The following is a 23811-nucleotide window of genomic DNA, read 5'->3' as shown; positions in this document are numbered from 1 at the left end:
GGGGCGGCAGCTGCGTGTGGCACAGTACAGCTCAGTGGGTCCTGAGGTGCCCTTGGCAAAGGGGCAGGCCCCAGCAGAGTTGCCTCATGAGTCCCCAGCTCTGAGGACTGGACTTCACCGGGGAATTAATGCTGCTGAGTAGGGAGGTGAAGATGCGTCCTCCGTTGGGGGACGTGTCTCCTGCACAGAGGGATTTTTTTATTAAGCAGCAAAACAAAAGCGACACTGGAGAATGCGGGCATCGATCCCGCTACCTCTCGCATGCTAAGCGAGCGCTCTACCATTTGAGCTAATTCCCCGGCTGCCTTACAGTTTTCTCAGACGCGCTGATGTCATCATCGTTCGCGTCACGTGGTCTCTCCCCACCTCCTTCCCACAGGGCCAGATTAGCAACGCGTTGTTGTCAGGCAGTTTGGCCGCCTCGGCTGTTCTGCTGGAGGCGGGTTTTCGTCGCCGACCATTGGGAAGGCGCGGTGGGCGCGGCTCTGGTGGTGGCGACGCTTGTCCCCCCCCCCCGGTCCTCCCCATTGGTCGTCTTCCCGGTTGGTGTCACTCGCTTGCTGATTGGTTCGCCTGGGTTTATTTTTGAACGGCGTCTGCTGTTTCCATTGGGCCAGAAATATGTCTGTCACGGTGACGCTTCGGTGTTGCTAAGGCATGAAGGTGGGGAACCCAAGGCATCCACCCCAATGCCCTCATTGGCGTGTGGGAGGCCGGGAGCCCTCCCCTGATTCTCACTGAAACCAATGGTACCTTACTCCATGCTTGAATGACGGCCGGGACAAAACCAATGAGGAGGCGAGGTTAACTCCACTAGCCAATGAGAGGTCGCAGGGAGTGCCTGGGGCTGCATGATTGGCAGGCGGGGTGACGGGGATGGACGGGGGGGGGTTCGAAGGTTCTGATATGTCCGCCATCTTGGAGAGTCGGTGATGGTGGCGAGCAGCCGCGTTCCCGCCTGAGCCGAGGCAGCCCGGGGCCCGCGCCGGGGGACGCGCTCGCCGAGGTAGAGGAGGTCCTGCCCTGCTGTGCCGCCCGCTCCCTGCCCCGGGGGCCGTTGCCGTCCCCCTTCCTGCGCCGGGCCGGGCCACGGGGGGGCCGCCGCCACCTTCCCCTCCCCCCTCGGGTCCGAGCGCGCCGGAGGTGGTGAGGCTGTCCCCTCCTGCCCCATCCCGGGTTGTTTTGGCTCCCGCGGTCTCAAGCTCCCTCGACGGGGAGGGGGAGGGGTGCTGGCGGCGCCGCCCCTCCCCCCTCTTCCCGCCCTCATCCCTCTCGGGCACGTGACCGGCGCTGGTCCCCGCGGGCTCCCCCCGGAGGGAGGCGCCTTCCTGCCCCCCCACGACTTTGGGGCTGCTGCCCCGCGCGCCGGTCTCCATAGGCGCCTTCTGTGTCCCCTTCCCTCTCAAGCAGTGGGGAGGAGGGGAGTGGGGGCTCCTGGGCCCTGGGGCCGGGCGTCTGGTGGCTGCAGGAGGGAGTGAAGGAGGGTGTTGGGTTCAGATGGGCACCTGAAAACCCTGGGGGCGAATGCCAGCACCGACCTGTCTCGGTTTCTAGCTGAGAGCGAACTTTTTCTTGGCTTAGTTCTCTCTCCTGAGGAAGCTGGCAAGTTGCAACTGGCTAGAAACCAGCTCTGGAGTTGTTACAGGGTTTCAAGTGCTAACTTTATGCTGGGGTGGTTCTTGTTGGAGCTGAGCAGTCATTTTTTATCCACATCACTTTGCATGTGGGGCCGTTGACCAGTGACTTTTGTAATCTACCTAATGTAGCAGGGGCCCCAAAAGCCCATCTGTCTAGTTTGTTTTGCCCTGGCTCAGGCTTGTTGTCTATTTTGCTTTCTGCCTGCTGCTGGAAAGGCTGTATTTGATCAGGGCAGCTCCCAGGCCTGGGGTTCTTAACATTGTCATGACTCTTGGGTTTTGACTTTTGGGGGTTTGTTTTTTGGCTTTGTTTTTCAAAGCTTTGTTGTGGGTAAGAACTTGTACTTTGGGTGTTATTTGGAGCCTGATAGTTTCTCTTTAACTCTGACTCTCGCTTCAGGGGTTTAGGATGTTTTCAAAGTCCTTAAGTGGATTGGCGCTCTAAGGCTCTCACCTTCCCTTGTCTTGCTAGCAGATTAGATCACAGTAAAACAAGTGCAGTTGTCTTTCAAGATGCCTGTTCCTTTGTATTGAAACTCTTTTTGGGTGCTTAGTGTGAAAGTTGTCAGAAATACCAAGCTTCCTTTGAAAAGGTGGTAATATCTTAGTAGGAGAAGTCTGGCTTGCCTCTGACTAAAGGTTAGTAGCAAGAAAAGTTCTTGGGAATGCCCCATGAGAGACAGCAATATCAACCCTGGAAGTTTTAATCTCTAATGCTATTTTAATATTTTAAATCCTGACTGGAAAGAATCAAAGTTATACTCTGGTTTTTAATTGATAAAGAAATGCAGGTAAATAATTTTAGCAACTGCTTCTCTGGGCTCTGTTGTTTAGGTTACAAATACTGTGTGTGTGTGTTTCTTTGGGAATGTTTAAAAAATTGGGAAACTTTTGTTTTAAAAACAGTTATTTCTTAAAGAGATCAGTTGAGAATTTCTTTCCATGAAACATAGTTCATGTACTTTCCTGTATATACTTATTTTGTAGTTAGTAAGTTTTGAATTGAAACTTCAGTTTTGGGGATTCTTAAAATACTTAATCAGTGCCTGGCTCTTCAAGCCTAGAGTTAGAATCATGTGTCGCTTAGGCTGAATGGGAATGGAGCTCAGCACTCACACAATCATTAATTTCTGTCTGTCGGTAGGTAGGTAGATATAACGTGTTATAGGATCAGGCCTAAAACATGAAATGTCTTTTCCCTTTAACTTCTTAATAGACCTTAAATAGCAGTGATTTATTTCCTGCATCTTTAGGGGCCTTTGAATATAAGTGACATCTTCTCCTTTTTGTTTTCTTCATGAAAAGAAATAGTTTGCATAAGTCATAGTCATTATCATGCTACTTGGTTAGTTAAAGTAACTTTGCATTTAACATTACCTAAGGTTTCATTTTAGCCAAAAAAACTTGAGTAGCTGGATTAAAAGACACTTCAACTACAGGAAAATACCTGGTTAGGTTTAGAATGCACGAGATTAGAAATTCGGTGAAATTCATAAAATGCACTTAAGCCACCTAGTCGAGAATGAGCATGCACAATGTATTGTAGCCTGGGAATAAGCGAGTCAGGTTTATGCATGGGTTAAGCCTGCTGTGTTTTAGGTTAACATCAATACCATTTAAAATAAAAAAGCCACTTTGGATTTCCAGGAGCCATTTTGTAATATGTAATTAAACATAAACTTGCCCATTTTCCGTGAAACTGAGAATAGATAGATTGACACATCTTTTTGTTACTTAACATAATCTGCAAAGAAGTAGTGTGGAGCTTGCTTAAGGAGACTTGTGGCCTTTAGAACACTTTCTGCTTTGTGAGTTTTTGTTTCGTTTTAACTAAAATGATTCTTTAATAATCCATATAGTGGTGAAAAAAATGAATGAAATCGGAGGTGACCAACCTGCATGCCAAAAGTGGGACAGGCAGCCTCTGCATGTGGGCCATGACAACTTGGGGAGGGAACAGGCAGCACAGGAGGAGGGATAGGGAGCAGAAAGCAGAGCAACTGATTGGGTAGGGTTGGGGGATTGGAGCGACACTTAAGTTATGGGGCTTAATTTGTGCAGCAACTGTCAAAAAAGGTTGTCTCCTTTTGAGTTAAATGATCATCTCAAGAGGTTAATCAGTTGAAATTATGGGATTTCTAGTCACCTGGTTTTAAAGTTAAGTGTTAAATCAAGGGTTTTAACAACCATTTGTAGAGCAGGTTTCTTTATGAAAGGTTGAAATCTTTGCCACTTGAATTAAGTTTAGCTTACAATGCTTGCACAAAGACAACCTGTACAAGATCAAAATAATAATCACAAGGGGGAAATGCTTTGGAGAACTGTCTGGTCACTTTCCTTTCCTTCCATTGAAGCTGTCCTCTTTCATGAAAGTGGTAAGAAGCCTTGGAGTACTGTTTAACTCAGCAGTTAGCCCAGAAGACCAGGTAGCATCAGTTCTGAGAAATGCCATCTTCTAACTCCAGCTTCCCAGGGAACTTCATCCCTTCGCAGGTAAGGATCTGGTCATATCCATTGCTATATCTGGAACTGAGGTAGAAGCAAAACAGAGGCTTCAGCTTGTGCAGAATGTAGCAAGCATCCCATCACCTTAATAGGACAGACTACCTTCAGTGTATCGCCTCTGTGCACTGGATCCTGCTGCTTCAGTTATGGTCTGTGAACCATCACAATGACTACTGTCCCCTAAAGCAACAGTTTGAAAAGCTCAGATTAAAACATCTGGACAGCTGGAGATGATCCTTTTTTCAGAGTGATTGGCTGTGGAATAAACTTTCAAAGGAGGCTAGATTTACACTTACTTGGTTGGACCACTTTACAGGTACAATGCAAATTATATATTTTTGACAGCTTTCCCACAGTAACAGGATAAGGGAAGGAGAGAAAATGCCCTGCACATCTCAAAAAGCAGAGGATTTAAATAACAGAGAAGTCTTGCTTGATGTTCCATGTTTTATTTTTATTTGCATTATTTAGAGAGAAAGATCTAATATATATAAAAACCTTTTGGACCACTATCGGACAAAAATGAAAGTATACAAGCACAAGTGCTTTGTAGACCACGTTTCAAACAAATTTCATGTTGCAGCTGAGAGCTGATCCTTCTTTCACAGCTCTAAGAACCCATAGTCTGCCAAATATTTGGGACAGTGAGGACCTGAACATACCTGTGGCCTAGCACAGAATTCTCATGTGGATGAAATTAGCAGTAATCTGGGAAGTTTGCTCTTTGGAAACAGAGCAGTCAAAGCAAATGTATGGTTGGGCAGTGTTGCACTGTCTTGGCTCTGGATGGGAGAAGGCTGGTGTGAATTGATGATTGTTTGCCTCTTACTTGTGGGAATATTTATTTATTGGATTGGAAAAAAAAGTATTGATTCCAATTGGGCAACAAGGTAGAATAACTAGGCTTCTGGTGTAATTCCCTTTGGGTAAGCTTTGGTAAAAAGCTTCTGTGGTGTCAGAGCAGTCTTGAAAATGTGTGTATTAGGAGGGTGAGTTCCTGACCAGCTGCTTCTTCCTATTACCCATTGTTCCTATTTAGATTGCTCTCAGTTTTTCTTGTGCCTCTTAATGTGTCATGCAAAATCTTTCTTAAAAGTAGGTAATAACTGGTGTCTGAGCTGGCACACGCTAGCAGTGAGGGGGGGTAACTGTCCAGTAGAATGCTGACAGTTGAGAACATGGTGCCAAAAATCACCTACATGGGTAACGGGATAGAACTTTGAAATGGTATTACAATATTCTGGCAAAAATGGCACTGCTAATTTTAGAGGCATCGCATCATAGAGCAGCCAGCATCAGGGTGATTGCACCAGAAACATTCTTCTTTTGAAGGCAGGTCTGTAATAGAAAACCATTATTGGTAGGAAAAACAACAACTGTTTAAGAGACTGGAAAGACCTATCATTTAGATCTGAAGATAACTAAATTTAAGCATCTTAGCAAAATGCCTATAAAGGAGCATACCAGCCTGCAAGAACTGTATTCACATGAGCAAATAGAAGGAAGTGTTTCGGATAAAGGAACTTAACAGAAATGGAAATGCAATCAACTAAACAAAAATAAACACTAAAAGCAAGAAATGCCTGATAGGGAGGCTTTGTGACTTGATGGTTACTCATGTGAAGGGAAACACTGAGCACGTCATTGCTTGAGTCACTTAAAATTGGACTGGACCAGGCACTCTAAAAAGCAATAGTGTATTAGTAAGGAAAAGGAGTAGAAAATCTATCTTTTTGCTGTGACTAGTTCTGTGGAAAATGGGATTGCATGACCAGAGTCTGACAACATGCTAATTGTGCAGCAAATTTTCTTGTCATCTATTAAAGAAATAGAAATAGTTCTGAAGTAGTTGATCTTGTTCAAAAGAACAAGCAGTTCTTACATTGGGCTTGGGTCCTGTGCCACCTGATTATCACCACTTAGGCAAAATGGGATGTTGCATTACCTGTATTGATTAAACTAGAAATGTAAGTGTTCCATAGCTCGCCAGGTTCTACTGAGCTTGTTTGTCCTGTGTTGGAGCATGGCAGCATTTGTGCTTTTTAGATTTCAGAATTTTCTTTCCTTGTATTAATTCCATTTTGAGATATCGGTTCCTTTATAATAGAGGAATTGAAACTCATGGAAGAAGTGTCATAGCTTTCATTAAACCACCTAGATATTTGCAAACAAACTATTTTATTTATTTGCAAGCTTTCAGGCTTGCTCAACCTTCATCAGGCATAGGAAAGAGCATAGATGGTAAAAGTTCTCCTAGGTAGAAATGAAAGTTCATATTTCAATGGAGAGCTGAAGGTGTGGTAGTCTTCTGTTTGGAATAGTTCATTTTGTCGAGGTTAGGCACAGAGAAAGGTTGAAAGTCTTTTTACCTCAAAGTTGTCTGGTGGCAAGCAGGATGTAGAAGTATATTTCTTTCGGGTTATGATGTTCCATGTTTCATAAAAGTAGAAAGCTCTTTTGGGCAGGAATTTCTTTTGCAGCGAAGTATCTGTGTGTGTCTGTGCTCTGAGATGCAAATTTCCTCCAACAATGGCAGGAGCCTGGTGTTAGCATATCAGGTGGTAAAATTCTTCCTCCCTGTAAATTTATGAACTTTTCATTTAAAAAAAAATATTCAGAGGAGCCTTTACATCTGTTCTTTATCCTTCTTGTACAGCATTTTGCATGCTACCAACTTCTGATCTTTTTCATGTTGCTTTCGCAGCCATAGGCAGCAATTCATTGGAATAGCTACATTTCAGAGGTATGGTGTAACATTCCTGTACATGGAACTTGACTTCCTGAAGAGGTTTTTGTGTAAGTTTCATCATTCACTAAATCTGGAATGAATCGAGAGATACTTTGGAACTCTTTGCCACTGGCACTGAGGCATCAATTGGGACATACCTTTAAGTTTCAATGTCGTCTTAAGAATCCTTATTAAACTTGAAATAAAATGTTGCTGCTTATTCAGGTTCAAAACAAAGGGCTCCCCCTCCCCTTCACCCCCTTTAAATGCATATATTGTACCAAAGCCCTTTTGGAGTTGTTGGAGTACTGTCTTCCCATAACAAAGAGCAGAGAGGTGGTTAGCTGTGCTGATCTGAATTCGGGCAGAAAACAGGGCAGGGTGGCACTTCAGAGACCAACTGGTTGAGAGAAGCATAAATTTTCTTAGGTGACAGCCTGCTTTCTGAGATTGTAGGCTGTTGTCTAAGAAAGCTCATGTGTCTCTGGACCACTTGGTCTCTAATATGCTATCTTGCACTGCCATATTTCCATACCAAAGTGTGACATGTTGCTTATTAAGACTTTATAGCTGGGAAAATACAGGACTATTGCCCCCAGGTAAAAAATGGGTGCTACCCATCCAAAGGCACAGTGCCCTAACTGACTGAGAAATCAAAAGCATGTTCATTAGTTTTGCAGCAAATATCTTCTGCTGCAACTCTTATAGTTTAGCAGATATGGTTTAAAACATTATTTTCTGAATACAGTGAAATTGTTTTAATTAGTCGCTGACAAACAATCCATCACTATGGTCTTTATTAGTCAGTGCACTGAATCTCCATTGATGGGTCCACAAACCACTTTTGTTGATTCATAGTCTGGTTCGGGCGAATTAGTCATTTTCAAATGTGTACACATTTAATCAAAATGAAATTGACTCCTGATAATTAGTCGGCTTAAAAGGACCTGACCTGTGTTATTTAGGGCACTTGCCAAACTGGCTGATACTCAGGAAGCACTGAATACTCTGTAGTGATTTGTGGCTGAACAAGACAGGGACAAATCTTCTGTTTCTTTTGTGGAATTGTCTTCTTTTTGGTGATGGATGCATCTTAAAGTATAAAGCAAAAGGTTTTGTTTTATTTTACTCCCTTTCAATCCACGTCATTCTTGTATAGTAAGGACTCTGAACTTTTGTAGTAAGAACATGCACATTATACATTTATCTGTATAAACACACTATTATAGCTGGCCAGTGTGTAGTTTTCACTCAGGATTTTAAAGTTTTTTTTTATTTTTTGTTATTATTATAAATGCCTCAAATACATTTTTACTATATACTTTGTATCCTGTATCAAGGCATGTCATAAAAAGTTTAAAATGGTGAGCTACTGCTAGTTGGTCACTTAGTGGCTAGCATTACTAATCCCCTTGGGATGATCAGTTGACCATATTTCACTCTATACAGATGTTGAGTACACTTGAGTTGGAGGGAGGCTTGTGCCTATTATAGGAATTCTGAAGGGCTTATTTGTCTAAAGATAAATCAGTATTGCCTTAAATATGCTGGTAGTCTCTGTTGGCATGTTTTCCCATAAGGCAAGGGAATAAGTTGTACCAGCACAAAGATCTAGTGGTAAGGTGCAAGTCTAAACAATGTAGTTCTGTTTGGAGTTTAACAGTAAGGAAATTGTATGGGCCCCATCTTGGTGAAATAGTAGTCTTTCTGCTGTTGCTTTGTTTCACCGTTGCTGGTAAAATCAGGTTAAGTTCTAGCAACAGACACCCACAACTACCATCGTGTTGTCAGGGCATAAGTATACTGTGCTTCTGGCAGCTTCGTATGGTTCCAGTCAACAGCTGTGTTGTCAGAGTAGCAAGCACCTTTTGGGAAGGTACTGCCTACTGCAGGGAGTGCTGATAGGGGGCATGGGAATGTTTCCATGCAGCTCTGCCAGGTGGTAGCAGAAGCCTTCTTTTCTCTCAGGAGAGGGTTATTTCTGCCGTAAAAGAGTTTGAGTGTAGGTGTACTTCCACTGGTGAAATGAATGTAGACTAGAGCCTAAACTCTCTCTTAAAAGTTTTGTTTAGTGTTCTCACTTCTCCTCTGCACTAAATTTTAATTGCTGAGTTGGAATCTTAACAGTGGTTTTGGAGCACTGCAGTTAACTCATTATTTCTCTCATTGATGGGTTGACAAACTTTCTAGATACCTAGATGCCCTCAAAAGCAGACATCCTGTGAAAATGGTATGTATTAGAGTGAATTTGACACATGGTAAAAGTTGTCAGAGTTCAGTAATTTTCTTCCAGAGAGTTTTCTATGGAAAATAGGAATATCAGGGACATAGCAGAATAAAGCTTGAATGTGTTTAGGGGCATGGTCTTTGCACAGCTGATGGTGCCAGGGAAAACCATTGAAACAAGGGTCAGCACCCTTTTAGGAATAGAGGGCCAAATTAACAGAAGTTTGTTTGAAGACCGTGTACTCTTGTGGGCCCTGCTGTTGGCTTGGTAGACTGGGTCTAGCCCCTTGGCTGTAGCAACAGATTGAATTTTCAGTGACTCTCCCACGTTGAGCAAAAGCAGCAGAAGTTATGGTCACCTGATCATAGGAAGTCTTATTCTAGTCGGTTATACCTGCTGCTGGCTGTAAAAAGGCATAGTATGATGGTCTTTCACTGTGGTGTTTGTAGGTTTTTTTTTGTACGGTGCCACGTGCAGTGAAGATCTTGTCAGCTGTGGTTCCGAGGGGCCCATATAGGTAACAACAAAAGATGTCTAAAATTAAGTACTGGTGGACAAGATATGTTTCATTCTAATGAAAACCAGAGCATGTCAAATTTGACAAGAAAATAGTACATTTAAGTTTCTTGTATAAAACTAAACCGTGTTTTTGTGATGCTCATCTGTCATCATAACCAATAGGAAGCGAGGGTGGAATTGTCAGGAAAACAGAAGCCAAAACAGGACCAAAATCTAGTAACTGATGAGGGGTGCTGTAAAGTACTATTCCTCTTTCTTTCCTATTTGTAATTAATATGGTCATACACATGCATGGTGATGCTGAACTGCAGTAGTTTTTCCACTGAACTGTAGTATATTTGCTGTATAGTGTTGGTCAGCTAACTAAAACTTCACAGCTCCCCTTGACGTTCTGGGTAAAGTCCTTTCCGTCTCCCTCTCTATGGTTATTATCAGATTGCCCTCTTCACTTGAGGCAACTTGGTCTGTCATTGGAGTGTAGAAAGCTTGGTTTTGCTTGTGTAACACCAGGCTTATTTCCTTAATGTATTCATTTTCCATGTTGTCATCTCATTAGGGACTAGTGTAGATTTTTTTCAAAATAAGCTTCCTCGCGTCTCATGCAGACCTGTTTTGTCACCTAAAACCTACTGAAGGTAGTTAAAACTAAAATAAATGGGGAATTCTCATCTCTGCTTTCCTTTTTGAGTCTCTTGTTAGCTTTACCTTTTGGTAGTTTCTTGGCAGACCTTGACAGCTAGGAGCTCACTTGTTCAGACTTTCATTTCTTAAAACATTAAGATAAATTTCATATTCTCCCAAAGGAGGCACATCTCTCACTTTGGGCAAAGACTAAATCAAGGTATTGACGTTTTCAACTGCTTCAAAACCAACTAATAGCATTATTTCTTCCTCGGGGAAGAAATGAGTGGATCCTTCTGATGTTTCTGGGGCCTTATCTAAATGCAAATTGTACTAATGTAATTATTTGTAAGGGCTCTGCAGGCTTTGGGGTGATGAAGAGCAACAACAATTATCTGGATTTACCTGAGATTGTTTGTTTGTTTGCTTGTTTGTTCTTTGACTAATAAGGCCCTTGCAACCGTTGAAAAAACATATCAAAATTGCCATCTAATCTAGGAGGAGCTGTGGAAGATATAGCAATGGCTCTTGAGCTTTAGATACCAGGCACCCCTCAGAAAATGTCAGCTCTTAGCTTTCACTTGTTTCTTGACAACAGAAAAATAATGGAACAGCTACTTTGTTTTGAAGAACTCAGTTCACAGTTGATCAGAGTGTTCTTGACTGGATTCCTATTTGAAACATCTGGGTTTATCTTGTGAATTGTGTAGGTGCTTATACCCGTGCTAACATTGCATGACACCCTTAAGGATCTTCTGGGACTTGGGGGTAAGTAAGTTGATAAGTAAGCTTATGCGTTTGTTGTAATATTGAGGTGATTCCTTAAGAAGGGAAACTTCAAATAGATTTAGATTCATTGTATGCATGTAAAAATAGTCTACTGTTGTTCAGATTTCATTGCAGTGAATGAACTTTTTCTTAAGATGACTACAGATACCTATTAATTGCTTATTTAATATCACATATTTTTTCTGTGCTCTTCTTTGACTCCGATCAGTTTCAGTACTCTCACCTAAGGGAAAAAAAGAGAGACAGTTTATAGTATCTGAACAGTTAAGGGTTGTTGAGATGACATTGAAACAAATAGCTTTTATTGTTATAGCCTGCTTTCATAGGGAACACCCAAGTCTGAGCAGGGTGGAGTAAAGTATGTGCAGAGTAGACAAGGTTCACTCTAAGGGTGTTGCTGCAGATCACACACGAATATACCTGGTAGCAGTGTACTTGTGGTAGCATAGGCTTTAGGAGGGACTACTCAAATCTACTTGGGACGCTGCTAGTTTGAAGCTAGCCTTGAAATGTCTATACCGCCTATATTCATGCTTCCTAGAATGTATTATAAATATAACCTGAATCGTAAGAGTCTGTGGGCTTAAGACGTAACAAAACTCTGAGGACATGTGGAGGATATTCATTTCTCTTTGCAGTGAAACAAAGGCTAGATGAGACACAAAATGTATTTAATTTTGGTTTTTAACTGTCCTTCCTTTTCCTCTTCTTTGTTTCAGCTGCTGCATATCATAAGACTTAAGCTGTAGGCCAGTATCACTTGTCATAGGTTCCAAGGGGAGGAGTGCCTGAACCCCCAGTTTGGCTTGTAAGATGACATATGGTTGTGGCGGTGTGCTGTGACCCTGGTATAGGAGAAGAAGTGCAAGAGTTCATGTCAGGGGTAGAACCAGTATTGAAACGGATGATATTTGGGTTTGCTGGAGAATCTTCTGAATACAAAGGGAAATATGCTGATTTCCAACCCCCCCTCCAATCTATAGGTGTGGGGGATTGCTGAAGATACTTACTCTTTGACAATTTACAACTCTAAGTTTAGATGGTAGCAAAAATAAAGCAAAATGTTAAATGGTGGTTTGGAAATCTCCTTGTGCTGCACTTAACTTCAGGTGTTAGGGTAACATCATTTTGTTAGTTTTTCAAATCAGCCTTCTGGACAAGACAGATGTTTTGTAAAGGAAGGTGGACAGAAGTCATCTGCTCCCCATCCCTCCAGGAAAAAAAAACATTCAGGCTGGCCTTATAGAAAAAACAAGGACTAAGGCTGGTTCTTCTCTTGTAAGGCTTCCAATAAGCATGAATACTTCAGAAACGGGTATGTCTAAGTAACTCTGTGTAGACAAGCCCTATGATTTTTGCGGTTTTTGCAGTGTATACATTGAGAAACTTGCATAAATTCAGGGAAACTGGTCTTTTGTCTTGTTTGTTTGTCTGTCTGCCTGTCTGAGTCCCATCTCCCCCCTCCCCAAGCCTTGAGCATGCATAGGTCCCATTCATAGCTTTAAATACTCAAATCTAAATTGAACTGATGTGATGGAGAGCTAAAATGAGACTTGAGGTCTGGGTTCAATACCTAGATCAGCTACCAGTACCTTTATGTGAATGAATTCGCTGCTCCAGTTCTTGAATGGAATAATTGCTCAGTTCTTTTGCAGCTGCTGTAGTGACAGCAGGGAGCTATTGATAAGGATTCAGAGCAAAGAATGACTGATGGAGCCCTGTGGTTTGGGTTCTCCCTACCATTTGTGGAATTCTCTCCCTTCTGTTTAGCCCTTCATGATTCAGGACTAGTCTCTGCCTGCGCTGTTGGCCCTTTTTTATGTCTGTGAATACAAGTGTGTTGTAGATTTCCCCCTGGATGTCCACATTTGGAGCCATACATCTTGAATCCTTGCAGGTGGGATCAAAAGAAAATCAGGCAGTAGGTGCTTTGTTGCGAAGATGGTTAAAGGGATTCTTGGATGCCCTTCTCTTTCTTCTCCTCACTAGAACATTTCAGGAGAGAGGTAATGCTGGGAGCTCCATCCTGGCTCTGCCAAAATTGGTTTTGACTGTGTTTACATGGTGAATGTTGCATCTGTTTCCTACTCAGAAGGCATTTAATATTTCAGTGGTTGGTCATGCGCCAAATCCGCATACTCTGAAACTAGCTGCGTGTTTCTTAAATTGAACCTCTTCAGTCAAAGAGGTTACACAGAAGAGGTGACATCCATACTACTAGATTCTAGAGAGAATGTTAACATGGTATATTTAAGGACCTGGTTGAATCTGGATCATCAGTATCAGTACAAGAATTTTATCCTTTCCTCTGTATTACTACTGCAACTGGCCAAGCTGGTTCAAGAATAAATTTGGCTAAGTCTGGCAGCTGGGGCCCTCAAGGATCAAATTGTTCCCCTAGCATTGTTAGTCAACAGGAAAGTAATAAAGGTAATTTAGTCATCATCAGAGTAGAGATGATATCTCTTATTAGACCAGCAAGTTTTTGGGGAAAAAAATGGATTTAATTGCAAGCTTTCAGGCACAAACACTCTTCATCAGGCATTGGAGAAAAGATTGTAAACATTCTTCTGGGTAGACAGGAAAGTAATGGCTTTTATCTGAGATGTCCTACAGGTCTTTGAGAGCAGCATTTTTTATAGTCCCCTTGAAATGAATAAGGTTCTCTTAAAAGATTTTATCTTCTTCATTACACCCCCTTCATTTGAATTGTTCATAAAGGTTGCAATATTTTATTAACAGAAAAATAATTTTAGTTGTTAAAAGTATCGTAGTTTACAGTATGCTTGACTTGGTATCTCTTTTCCTGGAACTTCAGTGCTGCTCAGTCTACAAAGTAAAATGCTACTAGGAATTGATCCTGTCTTCATACCAAAGATTTTTCTGTAGATGTGATAGCAGGGACAGTTCCCTGTTCTCTGTCCTTATGCCCAAATTTGATACACCCCAAAGGGCCTGGCATACTTTGGACATCTGCAGAGTTCTAAGTATGTATTTGTTTCACAGATCAGTTCAGAATCACAAATGCTTTCTTTGTTCTCTTTCTGGTGCCAAAGGGTCAGAAAAGTTTAGAATCTTCTACTTCAGTTTTTCTAGGTGGCAGAAAGACCTCAAAAATATACCAGTGGAAAAAAATGGTAACCCTTCCAGGATCAGGGATTATACCCTTCTCTGTGGGCAGAAAGATCATGCATCACACAAGAAAATTTGTAAAACAGTATCACGTTTGTAAAACAGTGCTATATTTACTCAATTCCAAGACGGGGTTCTCCCCCTCTTAACATGTGGGGGGGGCTCATCTTGGAATTGAGTACAAGGCATGGCAGGGGATGGATGACGACAGGCAACTATTGTGGTTCTGAGTTGCAGTTACTGTGTGCTCTCCCCCCACCTCACTTCTGCCTGTCCTTGCTCCAGTAGCCAGCTGCATCCTCATTCTAGCCTGGGACATGGAGCACAGCTCCAGCCCAGCCAAATAGCAGCAGGGAGCTGCTGCTGCTGCTACTGGACCAGGCTGGGGGTCTTGCTTCATGCTGCAGGCTGGAGTGGGGATAGAGCCTGGTGTTGAGGAGCAAGGGTGAGGGTGGCTGGGGGAGGAGGCAGAAGCTGTGGGGGCGGGGGGGAAGGGGAGCAGGGTCAAAGGTGGTGGTGGGGTAGACAAAAGGGGGACAGACAGCAGCAGGGGACTGGGCAACAGGTGGCAAGTTTGACACCTTCCACTATCTGCCCCACCCCACCCTGCTTCCCTTACAGCCTGTACCCCTGCCACTGTTTTCCCTGCTCTAGCAGTGGGATGGAGGGGGAAGGCAGTAATTTAAGATGAATCTCCAATAATTAGATTCTACACGTGGAAAAAATTTATAATTTTTAAAATAAATTTCTGTGTATGGAATCTAATTATTAGGAGGTCATTTGAAATTCAGGGTCGTCATGGATTCAGGTAAATATAGTACTTTGGTTTAATACTTCAAGCATTGACAGTTCTATATATAGACACCTAGTGATTATCATCTACTGCCCTCTCTACATGGGGGCTTCTCTTGCACTAGTAGCCCAGAAACTATTAGGAAAAGATCACTCTGTCTTTTGCATGTGTATGTAACTCTAATTGTGTTCCCCTTACCTTTTATTCTGTAGGAAAGCTTATCTGTGCTTTTCTTGGAAAGAAAAGGATACAGTCTCAATGGACTGTTAAATGGAGAAAGAGATGGGTATAACTAACAGATCAAGCTTGTTCTGTTAGTCTCATTATTTACTTTTCTTTACCATTATCAAGATGTTTTTAGGCTATGGAAGTGTCTAAGCACATGGCTTTTTGGAGGTGAAGCCATCAGATTTACTCTGTTTTCATCAGTGCACTGAATAGAGAGCCACTGTTGACTGAGCTGCTCTCAAGTAAGGAAAGTTTCAGATCAAATGGCTTACATTCAGGTTAACATGGAAAGTGGCATGCTGTTTCCAGTCAGGTCTAAAAAGCACTATTTCACATGAAAATGAAGTTGGCTGCAGTCTGTTTAGTCCTATGCAAGCTAACCTGTCCTTGCAATCTTCCTGTCATGAGAAGAGCATCCTGTGACTATCTAACTACTATTTTGATAAAATATATTTATGAGATGCTACTGCGTAATTTTAACTACTTGAGATCTTGCATTACCTTTTCAAATCTAGAACTCTTGGAAGTTGTCTCACTTCTAAAGACTCTTTTTGTTCTGATTTACTTTGTATCATGAGTGATATTGAATAAAACTTGATGTTAGCTAAGTTACAAAGAGATATAGGATCCCAGACTATCAAAAGCATATTAACATTTGATATGCTGATCCAAAGCATAGTTCTGCTACATTTCCAGAAATATGGAACTGTTGTCTTGGATAGAGGTTGCTAAAAACTTCATGGATTTTGTCTACTCTTCAAAATTCAGTCATAAGCTTAATTAAGTTCACAACCTATCTTAATCCTAATTAACTTTCAAGTGTATTAGTTGTTTACATGCTGAACTATTCAAGAACAAACCTTTAATGTTCCATGCTGTCCTTTTAAAATGTTGCTGATTTGTGTGTTAAGTCCATCTACAAAGGAAAAAGAAGAATCAGCTAAGAGTTCCAATCACTGGCTGAGCTTGCAGCCAGCACTAGAGTGCATGGTCTTTTCCTCCTGCCAGCTAGGAGCTCCAAGCACTGGTGGGCCTCCTATCTCCTGTAGTAGGGCGCACCTTCAGTTGACAGGCTAAGACTACCAGTTCAAGGGGAGCACAGGATCATGATCCCAAGCTTCCCCTACACCAATATTTTGCGTTAATTTTCCCCATTTGGGGGATCTCATTGGCCACTGATAATCATTAAAAAGAAAGCATGATGGGATGTGATGCACGATCCCGCAGTTGAGCCTTCTGCCATGCACATGGTATATGGCAGAAAGTGCGACTTGTTTGGATCGTGCATCAGGTCCCATCATGCCCTCTTTAATAACTGTCAGTGGCCAATGGAAAACTGGTCTGCTCAATTTGAGGGAAATGTAAATAGCTTCTGTATTTACTCTAATAGAAGATGACCGTGATTTATAAGATGACCCCCAAGTAATTGTATTCTATATATGGAAAATTCATACATTTGTTATAATTTTCTAGGTGTAGAATCTAATTATTGGATGTTTGCCTTGAATTTGTCTCCCTTCCACTTCTACATCAGGGAAAACAAATGTAGGGGGTCAGGTCTCCCTTTATGTTCTCTTCCCCCCAGTTTTTTCCCCTGGCAGCCCCTTCCCCCTCTCTTTACTGTCAGATCTTGCTATCTCTGAGCACGTGGAAGTGAGGAGCAAATTTAAAAACAGTAACCTTGAAACTAAACATGGCTATAGCAGTACCTATGTATTTAGTTTATCCAGAATTGATGCATGCTTTTTTGAAACTGTTGCAAAACACGCTTTTGAGCAGCACTTTGACACCTACATATATGTAGTACAAACTATGCATGATATTAATCCAAAGCCAAAGGCTTGTGATTTTACCACATAGTTCATTGGGCTGAGTCCCACTAGAGTCTAAAGTATTTCAAGCCATGGTGACCCATACAGCTGATTTACTAGTGTGTGTGTGTGTGTTTCACCTTTCCCCCTTTCCTCTTCTCCGTAGTATTCCTAGTTTCCTTTGCTTGCTTAAGAATATGATGATCTTTGCTTGTACAAGGCAACAAAAAAAAGTTGTTAATGTTTTGGGGATCAAATTTTATTAGTTCACTTTTGTTTTTCTAATATAAAATTCTTCACTTCTGCTGTAATGCAGATAGGAAGATTGACAGTGTAGAACACTTTTATTTCTAGGCTTTAAACTCTTGCATCCCAAAATAACATACATAATATTTCATATTCAGACTAAATACCTTTCTTCAGGCAAGTGGTTTTTGTTTTGTTTTTGCATCTCCATGCCTGTGTTCAGTTCCTCCTATGCCTCACTTTAGAGAACAAAATAGTTTTGATTTTGTATATCTATAGATAGAAAGTTTAAGTTGAGTCTGCTTTTAGCATGACTCAAACATGATTTGGTTTTTTTTTTTAGCCCTTCTCCATGCCATATCCTTTACATGAGGTAAGGGTGCTCTGGTAGATGTCATGGTTTTAATTATATGTACACAGTAGCGGTATTCATTTAAACATTCGTTTGGGCTCCAAAAGCAAATGCCGAACTTGGATACTTCTAGCTTGTTATTCTGTTATTTCTTTCTTTTTTTTCTTTATTGGTGATCATTTTATTCAAAGAGACTGACAAATGTATTTGACATGTAGAGCCAAGAATCCAAAGATTAAAAACAGTTGACGTTTAAAAACATTACTGCCAAGATTTGACATCCTTCTATTTTAAATTGTATTGATTACTGTAGTAGACTTAAGGAGACCATGGTAGTGTTTTGTCAGAACTGGCTTTAGGGAAAATGGTGCCCTGGGTGAACTTGCATTTTGATGCACCAGTGGTGTTGAGCATGCAGGTTAGTAGGGGGCAGCTGGATAGCATGGCTCAGGCTCTTCAGAGGTTGTACTTCATCCTCTGTCACTCCTCTGCTCCCTACCACCAATGAGGTAGCTGCTGTGCACTTCCCAGGCATGGTGGTGGGAAGGGCACTGGGAGCTCCTACCACTCCTCAGGCAGTTGGCCACCACAGTGAGCTGGGCTGGGCGAAGTACTGCTGTGTGCACACTCCCTACCTCCACCTCCTCCATAGCTGCCACTGTCACCCCTGTCCTTTCTCCCCATCTCACTTGCTCTTATTGCTGCTGTTGCTTGCTGCTGGTTCTGGGAGGTGATTTAATTATTGATGACAGCTGCCTGGCTCCTGCTGGAGGCAGAGGGGCAAGAGGAAGCCGCCTGGATGGAGATGGAGGGAGACTCGCAGCCTGTAGATGTGGGAGGGAGCAGGATGGCCTCCTTCCCTCTGTTTTGTTGCCTCACTGCTGTCTTACCCAGGGGTCCCCAGCTGGCTTGGCAGCAGCCAGGGTGAGGCCACAAGGGCTCCTTGAGAAAAATGGTGGCACTGTGTGTGTGGTGCCCCTTGACTGTGGTGCTGTGGGCAGTCACCCACATCACACCTAAGGCCAGTTCTGGTGTTTGTGTACTCTATGAAGCCTGGAGTCTTCATGCTAGACTTATTTTGGGTAAGCAAAATGAAAATGTGGTAGTTCTTAGATCTAAAACTGCTGTGGAGTTTATAAAGCAAGCTCAAAACACCAAGTAATTTCATATGTTGCTGCTAAAACTGAGATGTAGGTTACTTTGAACACCTACCAGTAGTTGGCAACCTGTTGTCTGAAAGCTGGATCTGGGCTAGGAGATTGCATCCAGCCTGTGGAGGCCTTACAAAAGCATGTACATTCCCTGCCCCTCCCACATACATACTGCTGCTTAGCCATATAGTATGGCTCATGCTCTGCTTTAATAAAACACGGCATGAGTTGGATGGCAAGAGGGGATTAGTCGCCCATGGCAGTACTTGCGCTGATTGGTCGGCCCTTATTAGTAAAAGGCTGCCAGCCTCTGACCTACGCTATACAAGCTTTCAAAAGTAATTCATGAAGTTTACAGAATGAAACTCTAGGCGTTGTTTTTTGTAGCAAACATTTCAGATGGAGAAAGATATTGTTCTCCTTTAAAAAGGTTAACAGTAAGAGTTTTTTAAAAGGTTTCATATTGGAGGTTATAAAAAATGGTTTGTATTTGGATATCAAGATTATAGTCAGAATCAGCTGTGTTTTTTGCTACTGGTGTTTGTGACTTAAGTTCTCGCTTCAATAAATGGTGTAACAGTGATTCAGTTTTTTCAACTGATAGGTCTTTTTGATGTATTAGTCCATGACATCAATTTTTATTGATATTAATTTTGATCTTTTTGCTTAATCTCCCCTCTTCACTTGGTGAATTTTCAGCATTTCTTACGTCATAATTACACAATCTTCTTTACTACCGTAGGAATAGAGATTCTGTTTGATGTGATTGGGTCAGGTTTAAACAACTTGAAAAAGCGTTGGGGGGAGGGCTTTATAGATTAGTTGTTGTTGTTGTTTTTCTACATCGTAAACGAGCAAAAATGCACAAGAACACCTCATGTTGTAACCCGTGGAAGTCAACTTTCAGATTCCTTCCGTGTTTGCCAAAATGGTTCAAAACTAATCCTGGACAATAATTATCCCATCAAATTCTTTCATGGTAAATATAATTTGTCTGCAGATCTACTTCCCTGAAAGTATTCCTCAATTGGATGCTGACATTTTGGTTGAGATTTGCTAGCCTTACTTTTGACCCTTTCATTCACTGGCATGTGAGCATCATTCTGGGATAAGTACGCCTTACTCTCTTGAACATGGCATCATTTGAGTGGCAAAAAACCCCTGAGTTTTTGGCATAAATCAGCAACTGACTTAAGCCAGTTTTAACTGTCTTGCTGAAATAATTAAATTGGCTTGCATGCTTGATTCTCTTTCTTAGTTGCCAGTTTGTGGGCACAGTATACTTCAGTCATGATAGAGCAAGACCTGTTTTGCTTTTGTTTGTTTGGGGGTTTTTAAACCTAGAAACAAAATACCAACAAAAAACCTGTGTTCATGCTGCTTCCTAGATTTTTGGGGTTTTTGTTTTTTTTTTTTTTTATGGCTGAAGCCATGTGAGATCTCAGAAAGGTAGAACTATGAGTAATTTTTTTAAAGTAAAAAGTGAGATCTTAAATTCTTCATTCATGGAGACAATTTTATACTGAGTGAGAATATGAAGATTTCACATATCCTGACCAGAACAAAGAAGATGGCCAATGAATAGGCAGATAAGGCTGCAACAACTTTCTTAATGAATCTCAAAACATCTGGTAGAATCGGCACTATTTTTTTTTTTCTACAACTTCTCCCTTTCACCAGCACCTTGTATGCTCCATTTCTTGGGAGCAACACCTTTTAATATTCACATTGCCAACTGTGCTGTTTAATGGAAACCTCTTTAACATTATGAAATGTCTTGTTTTGTTTTTTTTCTTGTAGGAAGAAATCTGCTTCATCTTAACCTAATTCAGTCCTGCTAATACTATAGATTGAAAGATTTTGCTGTTGCCAGGATACCCTGTAATGGGCAAGGAGCCACAAAGAATACAAATTGTTTTGTTTTCTTAATTTTTTAAAAATATTTTTGTGTTTTTAACAGGTAAGAAACACTGCTATTAAATTTAAATCTGTAGGGATAGCTCTTTCCCCCCCCCTCCCCCGCTCCCATAAATCATCCACCTAAACATGGTGGTTCCTTGGTGCTTCAGATCCTGTTTTCATTCTCCTTTTTGCCCCCCCCATCTTCCGATCTGACTTATCTATTTTATTTCTGTAGGTCTCAGCTCTGTCTTCTCACTCTTCTTCCCTTTCTGCAGTTCAGCTTTTCGATGATCATTCCTTCCTTTGCCTTGCATCATTCTTCCAGTGATTTCTCTCCCTTTTGTAGCTAATTGTATTGTCCATCACCACTGGCTGTTACCACTACTATTTCACTGTCAAATGCAGTATTATGGTGACTTTAAAATATGACCTTTGGAAAACCAGTAATGAAGAGTTTGGGTTTATACTAGAAAGACACTGGGCAACTGGGACGCTGGCCTAGGGAACCTTGACATTTAATGCATTCCCAACTTACTTGTTCCCTTTTTGTTTTCCAATATAAACGTCAGATATTTGTGTTTGAACTGTTAAGTTGGGTGATGCGCTCAGGTGCCTGTGTGCCAAAAATGCTATCTCTTGTTCAGCAGAGCGATTAAAAATACTACTGATCTGTAACATGCTATTTTGAAAAGTTGTGTTTTCAGTTGAAAACAGAACCTAAGGCCAACCTGTTAAGGTTATTTTATTACTTTCTACGTAAAGTAATTATTTTTACTGTTGGATCCATCACAGAAGAAATGACACAAATTTAGCATTTGTTGTATTCCATCTTTTTGTGTGCAGAAAATGTTTCTGAACTAATGTATACATGGATGGAGGTGCATGTGTGGAAACAATTTTCAGCTGTAAGTTCTTATTCTCGGCATTTGGAAGAAAGTGATGTTGTCCGCACTGCTACTGTAAATGTTTTTTTGCAGCAACAGACATTCCAGACTGTGTCTGCTGATAAATTCAAGTTACCTGTATGATTGAAGAATGATGATCACTCACACTAAATGAACCATTTGCTTTGTGGAATATATTGATAACTATCTTCACTAATAGGTTACATTAGGTGTTGGGGAAAGCCAAAATGTCCTGAATCTAGCTTGTTTGTTAAAGCAGATGTTCAGAGTCTCATTTTGTGTCTACTTGGTCCCTCAGCGTAGTTACTAGTGGACAAGCTATCTTCATGTTTTGGCAGGGTAATTTAGTTTGTGTGCTTGCTTGTCTACACCTGGAGTCTTGATTTAATCCAATATCTTAACCAATAGCTGGAGGATGCCATGGTGGAATATAGGACATGGAGGCATTTGATACTTGTCCCAAGATTGCTATTTTAATTTTAACTGTCCTCTCTAATGATGATGTGCAAACAGGCAAGCTTATTAGGACTTTTTGGGGGGAACTCATTGCTTTGTAAGTATACAGACATTACGCAGTTCCTTAAGTAGATTGAAGTCAGTGTGTGCTGGGTATCTTAAGCATTAAGCCTTAATTAGTGTGTGCATTAACTTAAAACAGTTTTCAACCAGCTAGACTATTAACTACTGAAATAGAAAAACATGCATTTACCTTTGGAAAGAATGCATGTGCTTCTTGAACAACCTGCTGTATATTCACAGGCATAGCTGACCTGCCTGATGCTGAGTGGGGATTTTTGTTCCACTGGGCTATGGCTACCCCTTATTTGAGTGATATGGCTTTATGAAAGTTGCCTCCCCTGTTTTCTAGGTCAGTTAGAGAATGGCACTGAAGAGGCTTGTTGGTTTCATTTTATTAAAGAACATTTTGAGGGGATGTTTTGCAGAACATGAATGTTACTGTATTTTACTCGATTCTAAGTTGAGGGTTTTTTCCTTACTTAATATGGGGAGGGAGAAGCCCCTTTTAGAATTGTGCATGTGGGTAGTGTTGGGGAGGGCAGGCAGCTGCTGTGACTTGGGCTTCAGCCCCTACCTGGGGTTGGGGCCGTAGCTGCAGCTGCTGCCTCTCTCTACTCCCTGTTCCTGATACCTCTGCATCTCATCTTTCCCCTTCTCTCCCCCCCACCCCCTTATCGTTACTCCATGCCAACAGTCTGTTGGTACTCTGTGCCTCAGGCTGCAGTAGTGTCCCAGCACAGCCCTGCAGTTGTGGGGCACATTCTGCATGGCTGCTGTAGGGCTAGACTGGGCTGGGACTATGCTCAGTGCACCAGGCTTGGAACAGGGATGGAGCCTGATGGTGTGGAATGAAACAGGGGCAGGGGGAGGTGCTGGGGAGAGTAGGCAGGGGGCCAGTACAAATGGAGTAAGCTGCTTGATTGCCTCTACCACCTGCATCCCCACTACCTTCCCACCTCAAAGATTACCCTCCAATAATTAGGTTTTATACATGGAAAACTAGAATACATATTGTAAATCTTCTCTATATAGAATCTAATTGTTGGGGGCAGGGTGTCTTAAATTCAGGGTCATCTCAAGAATAAAGAAAATGCATAATAATAATTATGACTCTTGGGAGGAACCAAGGCAGAAGCTGGGACTTGGGTTTAATTGACAAAACTGCCAAAGTTAATGAGAGCTTCATGGTGTAGAAATCTAAAGTACATTTCTCCTAATGAAGGAACATGAAGACCCTAAATGTGGTGCATTTTCTTGATGTATCCAGAGGTTGAACACTGCAAGTAGCCTGATGCTCAAATATGTATTTAACTACTAATGCAAATGAAATTCTTAGAAATTAAACTCTTACATGAACTTCAGATGAAACTTTTAGAAACTTTCTGGTGCTGTTTATTGTGGTTGGCTGGGTTTTTTCCATTTCTTCCTGTTGGGATAAAATCAATATCCATTGTCTGTCTTATGCTGCTACCTGAAAGAAGAATTGGGCATTGTCCGTATGGTACAGCAGGGGTGCTCAGTCCCTAGGACCGGATCCAGCCTGTGGAGTTATATAATCCAACCTGCAGTTCCGAAATGTGGTGGCAGCATTAATTGCCACTCCCCCTTTTCCCAAATTTTTGGACTCATGGGGAGCCTGCAGACTGAATAGCATGACTCTGTGCACTAGAATCAGGTGACATGAGGTAGGATTTGGGCAGTGTGCCAGTCATCTCGCCTGCAGGGCCAAAAGATACAGCACCACTA

At 41.8% G+C, this 23811-nt stretch overlaps 1 protein-coding gene and 1 non-coding gene across 10 annotated transcripts in view; one reads left to right on the top strand and one right to left on the bottom strand.

Annotated features, from left to right (window-relative positions):
* Positions 1-226: 226 nt before the first annotated feature.
* Positions 227-299, bottom strand: TRNAA-AGC. Its single transcript has one exon. It is a non-coding gene; the product is annotated as a tRNA-Ala (tRNA).
* A 598-nt stretch (positions 300-897) lies between these two features.
* PPP6R3 (protein phosphatase 6 regulatory subunit 3) overlaps positions 898-23811 on the top strand; it is a 104660-nt gene continuing 81746 nt past the window's right edge. For 5 of the 9 annotated variants that reach the window (XM_019547268.1, XM_019547263.1, XM_019547262.1 and 2 more), the window contains exons 1-2: positions 918-1006; positions 3992-4130. In XM_019547268.1, coding sequence (XP_019402813.1) covers positions 4083-4130 — 48 coding nt within the window. In that variant the 5' untranslated portion in view covers positions 918-1006; positions 3992-4082. Of the gene's footprint in view, positions 1007-3991; positions 4131-20539; positions 20700-23811 lie in introns of all 9 variants that reach the window. The other 4 variants (XM_019547269.1, XM_019547266.1, XM_019547267.1 and 1 more) reach the window with 3 other exon arrangements.

The sequence above is a fragment of the Crocodylus porosus genome, unplaced genomic scaffold, assembly GCF_001723895.1.
Source record: "Crocodylus porosus isolate Cpor-Errol unplaced genomic scaffold, CroPor_comp1, whole genome shotgun sequence".
In the NCBI taxonomy this organism is placed as follows: Eukaryota; Metazoa; Chordata; order Crocodylia; family Crocodylidae; genus Crocodylus; species Crocodylus porosus.
This window is presented reverse-complemented; position numbering and strand designations above follow the sequence as displayed.